We start from the raw sequence: 12044 nt of genomic DNA on the forward strand, positions 1-12044 counted from the left end.
GATAGGCCAGTCACAGAGAGACAGGTACCTCCTTCTCCCACTTACCCAAGGAATTTAAGAGTCAAACTCACAGAAGCAGAGGACAATGGTGGTTACCAGGGGTTAAAGAGAGGGGAGAATGGAGAGGTGACGGTTTTAAGGCTACAAACTTTCAGTGAAGCTACATAAGTGGTTCGAGAAGTCTATAATACAGCATAGTGTCTACAGCTAGCAATGTTGCAATATATACTTAAAATTTGCTAAGACAGTGGATCTTATCTTGTGTTCTTCCCACATACAAACAAAATAGTGAGGTGAAGAGTATGGGAGAAAATTTTGAGAAGGGATGGTGGTTATGACCTCGATGGTGGTGGCAGTATCATGCATACTTACCCCAAAGAAACTGAATTGTTGGAACGGAACGGAAAGAAAAGGAGGGGAAGGGAAGAGAAGGGAAGGCCTGGCTTGGTTGGTGGATCCTGAACTACTGATGTTGGGGTGGTCAGTTCGAGCCTCATGTTGAGTAGAAATTAGTTCAAATAAATGAATTTAAAAAGAGAGAGGAGAAAGATAAAACTTCAGAGTTTTAGAAAATTTAAAATACTAGACTGTGGATCACACTAGCTTCAGAGTCATTCCTTCAGGGACTTTCTTTTTCTTGAATGAGAAGCCAGTATGTTTCGGCAACCTCAGACTGGATCCCCAAATTCCTCTTTGGATCAGCACCTTACTTGTATGGGTGAACGACCATGTGAATTGTCAGAGCATCTGCACAGGGAGGGAGGGGCACAGTCACGTGGGATTAAACAGACTGAAAGTCCCGGTTGGGAGCATGGGTCATGTGTTGGCTCATTTCTCCCTGGACGACCTTCACCGGGTTAGAAGCCCTTGAAAGGATCTCTGCGATCTCGAGGAGCAGGGTGTGCGGGCATCCCTCCTCTCCGCCCGGGGCGCCCAGTGCGTGGACCCAGGAGGCCCGGGGCATCTCCGCACCACGCAGAATCCGGGCGCTCCACGCCCTCCTCCAGACCGACGTCCGCTCGTCGCCCCCGCCGCCGCCCGGAACGAGGCCGAGGCCGAGGCGGAGGCCGACGCCCGAGACCCTGCTGAGCCGTCTCCTGTCGCGGCCATGAACCAGCGCCAGGCAGCCGCCCGCCTGCGCGTCGTGCTGGGACACCTCGGCCAGACCTCCGCCAGGACCGGCGTATCCTTTGGGCTGCGGGAGCTCGGGCTGCAGGAGGGGTGGCCTCCAGGGTCCCCTGGGTCGGCGCCCGCGTCCCCGTGATGGTCCCGGTTCCGGGCGAAGGGGAGGGGGGACAGAGAGGCAGGCAGAAGGGGGAATAGGCAGAAGGGAGGGCGCGGGAAGTGAGGGAAGGGGATGCTGATGCGCGAAGAAGGCGTCCGCGAGTCCCGGGCCCGGGGCGCGAGCGGGGGGGAGAGGAGAAGGCGGGTGCGCGCAGCTCCCGGGCCTCTGGCCGCGGCCGCCCGGAGCCGGGAAAGGCGAAGCACGGGCCCGGCACCGCGCGCGGAGCTGCCCGGGGCGGGCGGGCGGGCGGGCGGGCGGGCGGCAGCGGGACCCTCGGGCCGGGCCGGCCCCCCTCCGCGGGGAGCCCCGCTCTGGCCGCGGGCCCCGGCGCTCCCCTCCTGCCCGGGACCTGCCGTGCGCAGCCCGCCGCCCGCCGCCCGCCGCTGCCCAGGGGCCCGCGCTCTCCGCGGCCTCGGGCCTTCACGAGGGCAGCTCGCAGGCGCCGTTGGGCGCCACTGCTGTGGCATCCAGGACACGTTCGCTGCAGGACAAGGGGACACCAAGTTGCCGGATGAACCGGGTCTCCTGATCCCTCTGGGGCCACTTCGGGGAGCCTGGGAAACGCTGCGCGCGATTTTCCCTTAAGCCGCGGGACTAGTCTCTGTTCCTGCTGTGGGCAGGGTCCTGAAACCTTTCCTACAATTGAGACTGGCTGTTGTAGGATTGCTTGAGTTCCAAGCCGCGATGCCAGCGGTTAAACGAAAGTCCCAGCCGCCCTCCCACAAGGCTGATGAGGTGATCTCATCCGACGGGCCAGAAAGCAGAAACCCAGGCCAGGGGAGAGGCACACTCTTGACCGAAGCCATTTAACTAAAGCAGTGTGTTCCCGGGACGGGCACCGTCAACAGCAGCTGGAAACTTGCTAGAAAGGCAGATTCCAGGCTCATCTCTGACCCTGGACTCCAAACACCTGGGAGTGGGGCCCAGCCATCTGTTTTCACTTGTTTCGGATACATGCCCAACAGTGAGAAGCACCAACATACTGGGACTAGGGATAACTGGGTCCAGTCTGGTACTGCTGTTAACATTTGATATCATGGGCCCCTGGGTGGCTCAGTCCACGAGGCATCTGATTCCTGTTTCTAGCTCAGCTCTGGAGTGGAGCCTGTTGATTTAATGGACTCTTTATTTAATTTTTTAACGAGCCTTACTCCTTCTCCTATTTTGGTCTGGACTGCCACTAACTTCAATACTTCTTTTGAAGAGTACATTGCTCCTCACTGTTAGACATGAACCTTACAATGTTTATTTGTTCAGTAGTTTAGTGGAAGGAATAGTCACATAGAATAAACTAGGGAAATCTATGAAGGAAACAGTGATGGCTCAAGTGTGGGCTCAGCCATTCTCTGCTGGGTGACCTTGGACCAGTTACTGAGCCCAGGGGTCCAGGCCACCTTCTCTGGGCAGCTGGAATGCTGATAAAGGTCTTGGGGCTTCCAGCCCCTCCTCAGGACTTTGTGAATTGAAATGATGGAAGCAAGGGCTGCATACCTGTCATCAGCTCTGTGTGACTTCCCGGATGAGGGCTAATCCAGGGCCAACTGTGGGTTCCAGAAATGCTGACTCTGAATTTAATTTTATTTGCCTTAATTCATATTGTAGGTAGCTTACCCCACTTCGGGAGCTGTGTCTCCAAACAGCTTCCATCCTCCCACAATTCCAGTAAGTAGATCTAATGGTCATTAAAAACCATATGATATACATATATACAGCTTTTTCTAGTGGTAATTAAGATATAAAATACAGGGGAATGCCTGGGTAGCTCAGCAGTTGAGCATCTGCCTTCAACTCAGGGCTGTGATCCCTGTCCAGGGATCAGGTCCCACATCAGGCTCCCTGTGAGGAGCCTGCTTCTCCCTCTATCTCTCTGCCTCTCTCTCTGTGTCTCAACTAAACAAAAAAAACAAACAATAAATAAAATATTTTTTAAAAAAGATATAAAATACAACATATCATGTTGTCCGGTGAATTTATTACACAGGGGGTGGGGCGCTTGGGTGGCTCAGTGTGTTAAGCATCTGACTCTTGATTTCTGCTCAGGTCATGGTCTCAGGATAATGGAATGGAGCCCCATGGAGGGCTCTGTACACAGCAGGGAGTCTGCTTGCCCCTTTCCGTCTCTGCTCACCCTGCCCTGCTGTCCTCCCTCCCTCCATCCCTAAAGAGAATAAATAAATTAAAAATATAATTCATGGGGCAGCTGGGTGGCTCTGTGGTTTAGAGCCTTCCTTCAGCCCAGGGCCTGATCCTGGAGACCTGGGATCGAGTACTGCGTCGGGCTCCCTGCATGGAGCCTGCTTCTCCCTCTGCCTGTCTGTCTGTCTGTCTCTCTCTCTCTCTCTCGTAAATAAAGTAAATAAATAATAAATTAAATAAATAAATAAATAAATAAATAAAATATTTTAAAAAATAATTCATTTATAAAAATCCTCTGTTGCCTGGACTTGTTCTAATTAAACCTAGGGAAAATGTTGAAGACCTTGACTTAATTTTTATATGTATTTTAACATTTAGAAAGGCAAAAAATTTTAGAAGTGTATAATCTGATTAATTCTTTTGTAAAGATTATTTATTTTTTTATTCATAGAGAGACAGAGAGACAGAGAGGCAGAGACCACAGGCAGAGGGAGAAGCAGGCTCCATGCAGGGAGCTGATCCGGACTGAATCCCGGAACTCCAGGATCATGCCCTGGGTGGAAGCAGGTGCTAAGCACTGAGCCACCCAGGATCCCCTACCCCGGTTATTTCACATTCAGGCATGGTACACCTCATTGAAGTTAGCCCTTAGTGTGTGGTCTACTGCTCTATTAGGTAGTATCTTTGGTTTATTTAAATTATCTTTGTAGGAGAAGACATGATATCCATGGAAATATTATCATAGAGCCACCAATTCTGATGTAATTAATGGATGGGATGCTCTGAGTTGTGCATAAACTGACTTGGATTTTTCAACTTTGATTCTTCTGAGAATGTATGATTTTTTTTTTGAGAATGTATGATTTAATATAAACATAAAATCTGTTATATTTAAAATAAAATTAAAATATAAAATCTACTGGATTTGATTCCCACCTAAAAAACCATACTTATTCCTTACAAAACAAATTCACAAAATCAGAGAAATAAAAGGAATTTTAAAAAATCATTCATCATTCCATTACATAAGGCAATCACTTAAAAAACATGTTTTTAAAAAAATTTCTCTTCATTAATTTCAAGTAGTGTCTTGGTTTTGTGCAAATCTAAGTATATTTTACTATTATAAGCACTGTCCATGCTATTAAGTCCTTCATTTTTTTTAAAGATTTATTTATTTTTTATTTTTTATTTTTTTAATTTTTTTATTTTTTTTTTTAATTATTTATTTACGATAGTCACAGAGAGAGAGAGAGAGAGAGGCAGAGACACAGGCAGAGGGAGAAGCAGGCTCCATGCACCGGGAGCCCGACGTGGGATTCGATCCCAGGTCTCCAGGATCGCGCCCTGAGCCAAAGACAGGCGCCAAACCGCTGCGCCACCCAGGGATCCCTTAAAGATTTATTTAATTAAGAGAGAGAAAGCATAAGGGGTAGTGAGTGAGAGAGGGACAGAGGGAGAGAATCTCAAGCAGATTCCCCACTGAGGCCATAGTAAGCCATGGGCTCAATCTCAGGACCCATGAGATCATGACCTGATGTGAAATTACCAGTTTGCACCTAACCGACTAAGCCACCCCAGGGCACATGCTCTTCACTTTTAAAGCCCGAGTCCTATCTATCCCATTGAGTGGACATAAGTAATTAATTATTCTTCTATTTTTTGGTGACAGTAGTTAATGTTTTGGATTTAGACCTTTTCTAAATACATGTTGAGTTTAGGGGTTCCTGGCTTGCTCAGTCAGAAGAGCACATGACTCTTGATCTTGGGGTTATGAGTTCGAACTCCATATGGGATATGGATATAGGGATTACTTTTAAAAAAAATGAACAAACTTAAAAGAAACCATTAGACATTAAATAAAAAGGTTCAGATATTTTCTTAGAGTAAATAAAAAATAGAAATGCCGGATGGAAGAGTAGTAGAAACATTTCTCAGGTTCTTGATACATAGTGTTGGGTTGTGATTTTTCAGTTGGACTTATTTGAAAGTTTTCTTTCCTTTAGGTATACTCAGGATAATGATGTCCTAAGCCTAGAACAGAGAAAATTTTATGAAGAAAATGGGTTTCTTGTCATTAAAAGTTTGGTGTCTGACCCGGACATTCAACGCTTTAGGTACAGTAACCTTTCATTATTTTAAGAAATATGTTGTATGTTTGCAATGGGAACATGGGTAGTAAGAGTAGTGTGTGCATGTTCAGATATTTTTCAGGGACTGGTTACTTGGGAACTGGTTGGGAACATGAGCTCTGGAGCAAGAAGGGCTGGCTTTAATCTTAGCCCTTCTACTTAATCTTGTGTGCCCTGGGGCAATTTACATTCCATGCCTCTCCTTTCTCATCTGTAAAATGGGGATAATAGTACTGAGCCCTAGTGTTGTTGTGAGGACTGAATAAGGTAAAAGACACACAGAGTGCTTCCAACCGGGCCTGGCCCATGGAATGGAGGAGAGAAGTATTTGCCATTGTTACTCAGATGCAACCAAATCACAAATTTTCCCCCACTGTTTTCTTAGGCTAAGGAAGATGTGAGTTCTCACAGCGAATTCTGGCCTCACAGTGAGGAGGCAGGGGCTTGTGAGCTGGCCATTTCCTCACCCTATGCTCAGAGCTGCTCAGTCTGGCCTGGAGGTCAACTTGGTGCAGAGACACCATCTCCTCAATCTTTGTGGATCTTTCCACAGAACTGGCCAGGCAGGTGCCTGGAGCCTGCAGTAATGACATCATCTGCCAATTTCATTTCCTAGGGACCAGTTTGAAAGGATCTGCAGAGGGGAGGTGAAACCAAAACAAATGATAATAATGAGAGATGTGTCCATTGCAAAATCAGAATATATTCCAAGTGAAAGGATGATTTCAAAGATCCAAGACTTCCAAGAAGACAAGGAACTCTTCAGATACTGCACTCTCCCTGAGGTTGGAGAACCTTCCTGTGTTTTCTTTGTTTTTAGGTTAACAGCCCACCGACATGCCTGCCCCAGGAATTGCTGCTTTTCCTTTCTCTGAGCCCCTCTCTGGTGGTTGTAGAGCAGTGGTTCTCAGTTGGAGGAGCACATCTGGTGGCGCCTGGAGCCCTGTAGGGTTGTCACAAGGTTTGGTCTGTAGAGCCTGGGCATGCCGCTAATGGAGCCCAGGGAGCCTATAATGCACAGAACAGCCCCTCCCCCCAATTAATGAATTATCCGGCCCCAAATGTCAATACTGGCCAGGTGGAGATACCCTGCTCTGGCGCTTGGTAATTAACCTGGTGGAGAAGGGCGGGAATTCTGCAGTGGAGAGGGGGAGCCTCTCTCACACTGAATATGGGCATATCAACAGGAGTCACATTGCAGATCCCACTCACTATACATCCATTTATTGTTGCTTTTGTTTCTGTGAATCTGGTAGTAGAGGTTTAAGTAGGTCTTTAGAGTTAAACTTGTCTAAAAAATTCTCATTCTTTAAGCATAAATCATGTTTATAAAGTTATCCACATAATATAGAACATGTAAAGTGAAGTCTCCCAACGTTCAGCCCCACTCACTGCCAAGCTTTTAGGTGTATTCAACTAGAATTCTTTCATGGCCATGAAAATGCATACGTAACCCCCCACGTTTTGTGTATCACGGGAACAAACTGGTTGTCACCGAGTCTTGTCCACTTATAATAGATCTCAGACATCTTTCCATATCACTTACATATTATCACTTATGTATCTATATCATACTTGCAAATTTCTGCATAAATATATGACAGTTTATGGATAATTTATTTAGAATGGTTTTAGATTGTTTATTGTTTTTTAAAGATTTTATTTTTTCATGAGACACAGAGACAGGCAGAGACATAGGCAGATTGAGAATAAGCTACCTGTGGGAAGCCTGATGTAAGACTTGATTCCAGGACCCCAGGACCATGACCTGAGTCAAAGACAGACACTCAACACTGAGCCACTCATGTGTCCCTTGACACATGGCACACTTTTTTTTAAGGGGCACTTTGCATATAGAACATTTTGGAAATTATAACCCCAAATGCTAGTAGATAATTTGACTTAATGGGAACCTGGCTGCTTTAGTTGGTAGAGCATGGGGGATCTTTTAGTTTTTAAGAGGTATGCACTTTTTTTTTAAGATTTATGCATTTATTTTTGGCATGAGAAGGGGACAAGGCACAGGTTGAGGTAGAGGGAGAATCCTCAGGCAGACTCCCTGCTGAGTGCAGAGGACGACACAGTGCTGGATCCTTAGACCAAGATCATAACCTGAGCCCCAACCCAGAGGTGGACATTTAACCAAGTGAGATACTCAGGATATTCATGAGATATTCATGAGAGACGCAGAGAGAGAGGCAGAGACAGAGGCAGAGGCAGGCTCTTCACATGGAGCCTGCGCAGGACTTGATCTCTGGACTGGGATCATGCCCTGAGCCAAAGGCAGATGCTCAATCGCTGAGCCACCCCGGTGTCCCAGTTGCATGTGGAGATTATTTAAAATTTAGAAAAAAAAATACTTAAATAAATAATTAAAAAAAGGAAGAAAATTGTCCTCATGAGAAAAGACTGTACAGGCAGGCCACCTATCATGTCCAGCCCCTTGGGTTGGGGACAAAGGGGGACATGGCCCCTGAATCATCTATTCTTCCCAACCTCAAGTCTTGCAATAGAAATGGAACTTGTGAGCATCGATCAAGGAGGAAAAGCTTGAAGTTAGAGGTAACTTGTGTTAGATGAATCACGATGAGGCCTCCAGGGTTCCCACCTTTTGTGTAACACGGGAACAAACTGGTTGTCACTGTGTTTTGTCCACTTATAATAGACCTCAGACATCTTCCCATATGACTTACATATTATCACGTGTATCTATATCTATATCATACTTGCAAACTTCTGCATAGCATCCCATTGTGTCAATGTACCACAGTTTATGAACCATTTATTTCAAATGCTTTTAGTTTTATTTTTATTATTTTTAAAGATTTTATTTATTTATTCATGAGAGACACAGAGAGAGAGGCAGAGACATAGGCAGAGGGAGAAGCAGACTCCTCACACAGAGCCCGATGCCGGACTTGTTACCTGGACTGTGATCACACCCTGAGCCAAAGGCAGAGGCTCAACCCTGAGCCACCCAAGAGTCCCGGTTGTGTGTGGATATTACTTAAAATTTAAAAAGATCTTTAAACAAATGTTAAAAAAAAAGAAAGAATATTTTCCTCATGAGAGAAGACTGTACAGGCAGGCCACCTATCATGTCCAGCCCCTTGGGTTGGGGACAAAGGGGGACAAGGTCCCTGAATCATCTATTCTTCCCAACCTCAAGTCTTGCAATGGAAATGGAACTTGTGAGCATCAATCAAGGAGGAAAAGCTTGAAGTTAGAGGCAACTTGTGTTGCCTGAGGCCCTGGGTACCCGGAGGCCTCCAGGGTTCCCACTGTTCTCAAGTGTGCACCATGCACCTACTGGTTCATGCAATGACTTTTAGGAGGTGGGTACGATATAGTAGTTGGGTATTTATTTCAATATGTATTGGAAAAAGTAGCTGGTGCATCAAACCTATGACTTCAGGAATATTATTAATCAGGATAAGACATGAGTTAATTTAGGAAAATTATTGACTAATATTGGGCAGTTAGCAACATATGCTAGAAATGGGTAAAATGTCTCTTGAGTCACTGAAGTTTAGAAAATACTGGTAGGAGATGCTGGGCAGGCATGGCCCGATGGAGCATGTGAGTCTTGATCTCAGAGTCGTGGGCTCAAGCGATAGAGATTACTTAAAACCAGGAAACAGGAAAGGAAAGTATATGAAGAAATATTTGAGGAATATATTCTTCAAAGAAAATATCACAAGAAAATATAAAAGATGACACCCTTTATAAAAAAAAAACAAATATGAGCCCCGACTCCTAGGATTTGGGACCATTTCGAGTGTTTCATGCTCAAATTGCCAATATGGCTTATACGGGAGATCAAGTAGTGAGAAAGCAGTAGAAGAGGCTTCATTTTTTGAAGTCAGACAGAACTGGAGATGGAATACCGTCCTTTTCGTTGAAATTGCTCTGCCACCTTGGGCACTTTATTATCTGCAGGATAATGATCATTTAAAGGATCTTTAATTCCTGGGGGCATTACTTTTCAGGGATTGTTGTGAGACTTAAGTGGCTGACACATAAAGCGCCTGGCAGGTGGTAGGCATGCAAAGCTGAGTGCTTTCCTCCCTAGTGGGTTAGATGTAGGAGGGAGCACACCCGCTGCCAGACCTTTGGCCAAATTCAGCCTCCCCACCCCGCCTCTGCTTCCTCATACTCTGTAACTGCACTTGCTGTCAAGCACCAGTGCCCATGTCATTATTTAACATCCTTCCAACAGAATATAGATGCCATGGGAGGAGGGACCTGTTCATCTCACTCCCTGCTGCGTGTCCTTTTCTATCACTGTCTGGTTTGTAGCCCTCAGTGAAGAGCTGTGGAAAGGGAGGTGGCCTGACTGTGAAGTGTCCCCCTGTTGCTGTTCTCTTGTCCCCTGGGCTCTGCATGGCAGCTGCACGTTATTGGGGCCTCTCATGGTCCTTTCATTTATTATTCTCTTTAATGATTCTACTTATTTGAGAGAGAAAGTGAGTGAGATCAAGAGAGATCATGAGTGGCAGGGAGGGGCAGAGGGAGAGGGAGAAGCTGACACCTCTCTGAGCAGGGAGCTGGACATGGGGATCATGACCTGAACTGAAGGCAGATGCTTAACTGACTGAGCTGCAATGGTGTCCCCCTACCACCTTTTTAAAAAGTGACTTCTACACTCTAGGAGTAGCTTGCAGTCACGACCCCGAGATCAACAGGTTCATGTTCTAGTGATTGAGCCAGCCAGGTGCCCCTCGTGGTCCCTTCTTATGAAGAGTCTCCGTGAGGGGAAGAGGAAGGTGCCTTCTCCCTGGGCATCTATGGACAGTGTCAGGTGAAAGGAGGGTATTCCTGCCCTTCCCAGTCGAAAGCTGAGAGAAACTCTTCGCATTCTCATAGAAAATGGGGTTTGGTTTCCAACTGGCTTAAAAAGCCTGTTTAAGGGCAGCCCCGGTGGCCCAGCAGTTTAGCGCTGCCTTTGGCCCAGGGTGTGATCCTGGAGACCTGGGATCGAGTCCCAAGTCGGGCTCTTGGCATGGAACCTGCTTCTCCCTCGACCTGTGTCTCTGCCTCGCTTTCTCTATATCTCTCATGAATAAATAAATAAAATCTTTAAAAAAAAAAAAACCTGTTTAATTCAGAGTGTTACAGATTTCCAGTGCTGAGTTTTTCATTCTTTGTTTGCAACGTTGGGAAATACCAACTTTTTTTTTTTTCCTTTAAATAATTGTTTGATAGAGAGGGAGAGGCAGAAGGAGAAAACCTGAAGTAGACCCATTACTGTGCAAGGACCCCAAGGCAGACCTGTATCCTATGACCCTGAGAACATGACCTGAGCTGAAATCAGGAGTTGGATGCTTAAGCAACAGACTCACCCAGGCACTTCTACCAAGTGTTTTGTATAACTATGTGCATTTTGACTCTTGTACAAATAAGTGTACATTGTACTACGTGGTTGTTTATTTGATTTCTCATGCAACTCTTTACTCTTAGATTCTGAAATATGTGGAGTGCTTCACTGGACCCAATATTATGGCCATGCATGCAATGCTTATAAACAAACCTCCAGATTCTGGTAAAGTGGTTTTATTTGTTAAGTAGAAGCCAAAAAAAAAAAAAAAAATAGAGAAAGGTAAAGTAAGAAAAAGTTTCAAGGATTCAAAGGATCGCTTTGTGTATAACTGCTGAATATTAAAAAACAAATGTGGGGACGCCTGGGTGGCCCAGTGGTTGAGGGTCTGCCTTTGGCTCAGGTGGTGATCCTTGGGTCCTGGGATCTAGTCGTACATCAGGCTCCTCGCAGGGAGCCTGCTTCTCTCTCTGCCTGTGTCTGTGACTCTCATGAATAAATAATAAGATCTTTAAAAACATAAAATAAGGGCAGCCCAGGTGGTTCAGCGGTTGGCGCCACCTTCACCCCAGGGTGTGATCCTGGAGACCAGTGATCCAGTCCCATGTCAGGCTCCCTGCATAGAGCCTGCTTCTCCCTCTGCCTGTGTCTCTGCCTCTCTCTCACTCTCTGTGTCTCTCATGAATAAATAAATAAAATCTTTAAAAAAAAATGTGTATATACTTTTAAGTCTTAAAACAGTATGTAAAAAAAAACCAGTATGTATCATAAGAATCGTGGAGTAGGGATTTCAGATGTCAACTATATGGTTATTTTTTCTTACTTTTAAAGATTTTATTAATTTTTTTGAGAGAGAGGGAGAGACACCATAGAGGAAGAGAGAGAAGCAGATTCCCTGCTAAGCAGAACCCTTTGCAGCTTGATCCCAGGGCCCTGAGATCCTGAGCTGAGAAAAGGCAAATGCTTAACCCACTGAGCCACCCAAGAGCCCTTAGAGGCCTTTTATTAACTTAGTTAGCTGATATTTTTTGCATCAGCCACTTAAAGGCTAACAGGGAACCTCAAATTTGGTTGCTCTCTTCAATTACTCAAACTTTTTTTTTACTTTTTGAATTCTAGCTTCTATGCCCAAACCACAATTACAAAGGAATAAAACACAATAGAATTCATGACA

The 12044-nt window shown here is 45.6% G+C and overlaps 1 protein-coding gene across 1 annotated transcript in view; it reads left to right on the forward strand.

Moving 5' to 3' along the window:
* Positions 1–1037: 1037 nt before the first annotated feature.
* The window catches only part of LOC119876063 (phytanoyl-CoA dioxygenase, peroxisomal-like), a 25912-nt gene continuing 14905 nt past the window's right edge, over positions 1038–12044 (forward strand). The window contains exons 1-5 of the mRNA XM_038530094.1: positions 1038–1183; positions 2888–2937; positions 5419–5538; positions 6170–6338; positions 11014–11095. Coding sequence (XP_038386022.1) covers positions 1109–1183; positions 2888–2937; positions 5419–5538; positions 6170–6338; positions 11014–11095 — 496 coding nt within the window. The 5' untranslated portion in view covers positions 1038–1108. The remainder of the gene's footprint in view (positions 1184–2887; positions 2938–5418; positions 5539–6169; positions 6339–11013; positions 11096–12044) is intronic.

This window comes from Canis lupus, chromosome 2, assembly GCF_011100685.1.
Source record: "Canis lupus familiaris isolate Mischka breed German Shepherd chromosome 2, alternate assembly UU_Cfam_GSD_1.0, whole genome shotgun sequence".
Lineage (NCBI taxonomy): Eukaryota > Metazoa > Chordata > Mammalia > Carnivora > Canidae > Canis > Canis lupus.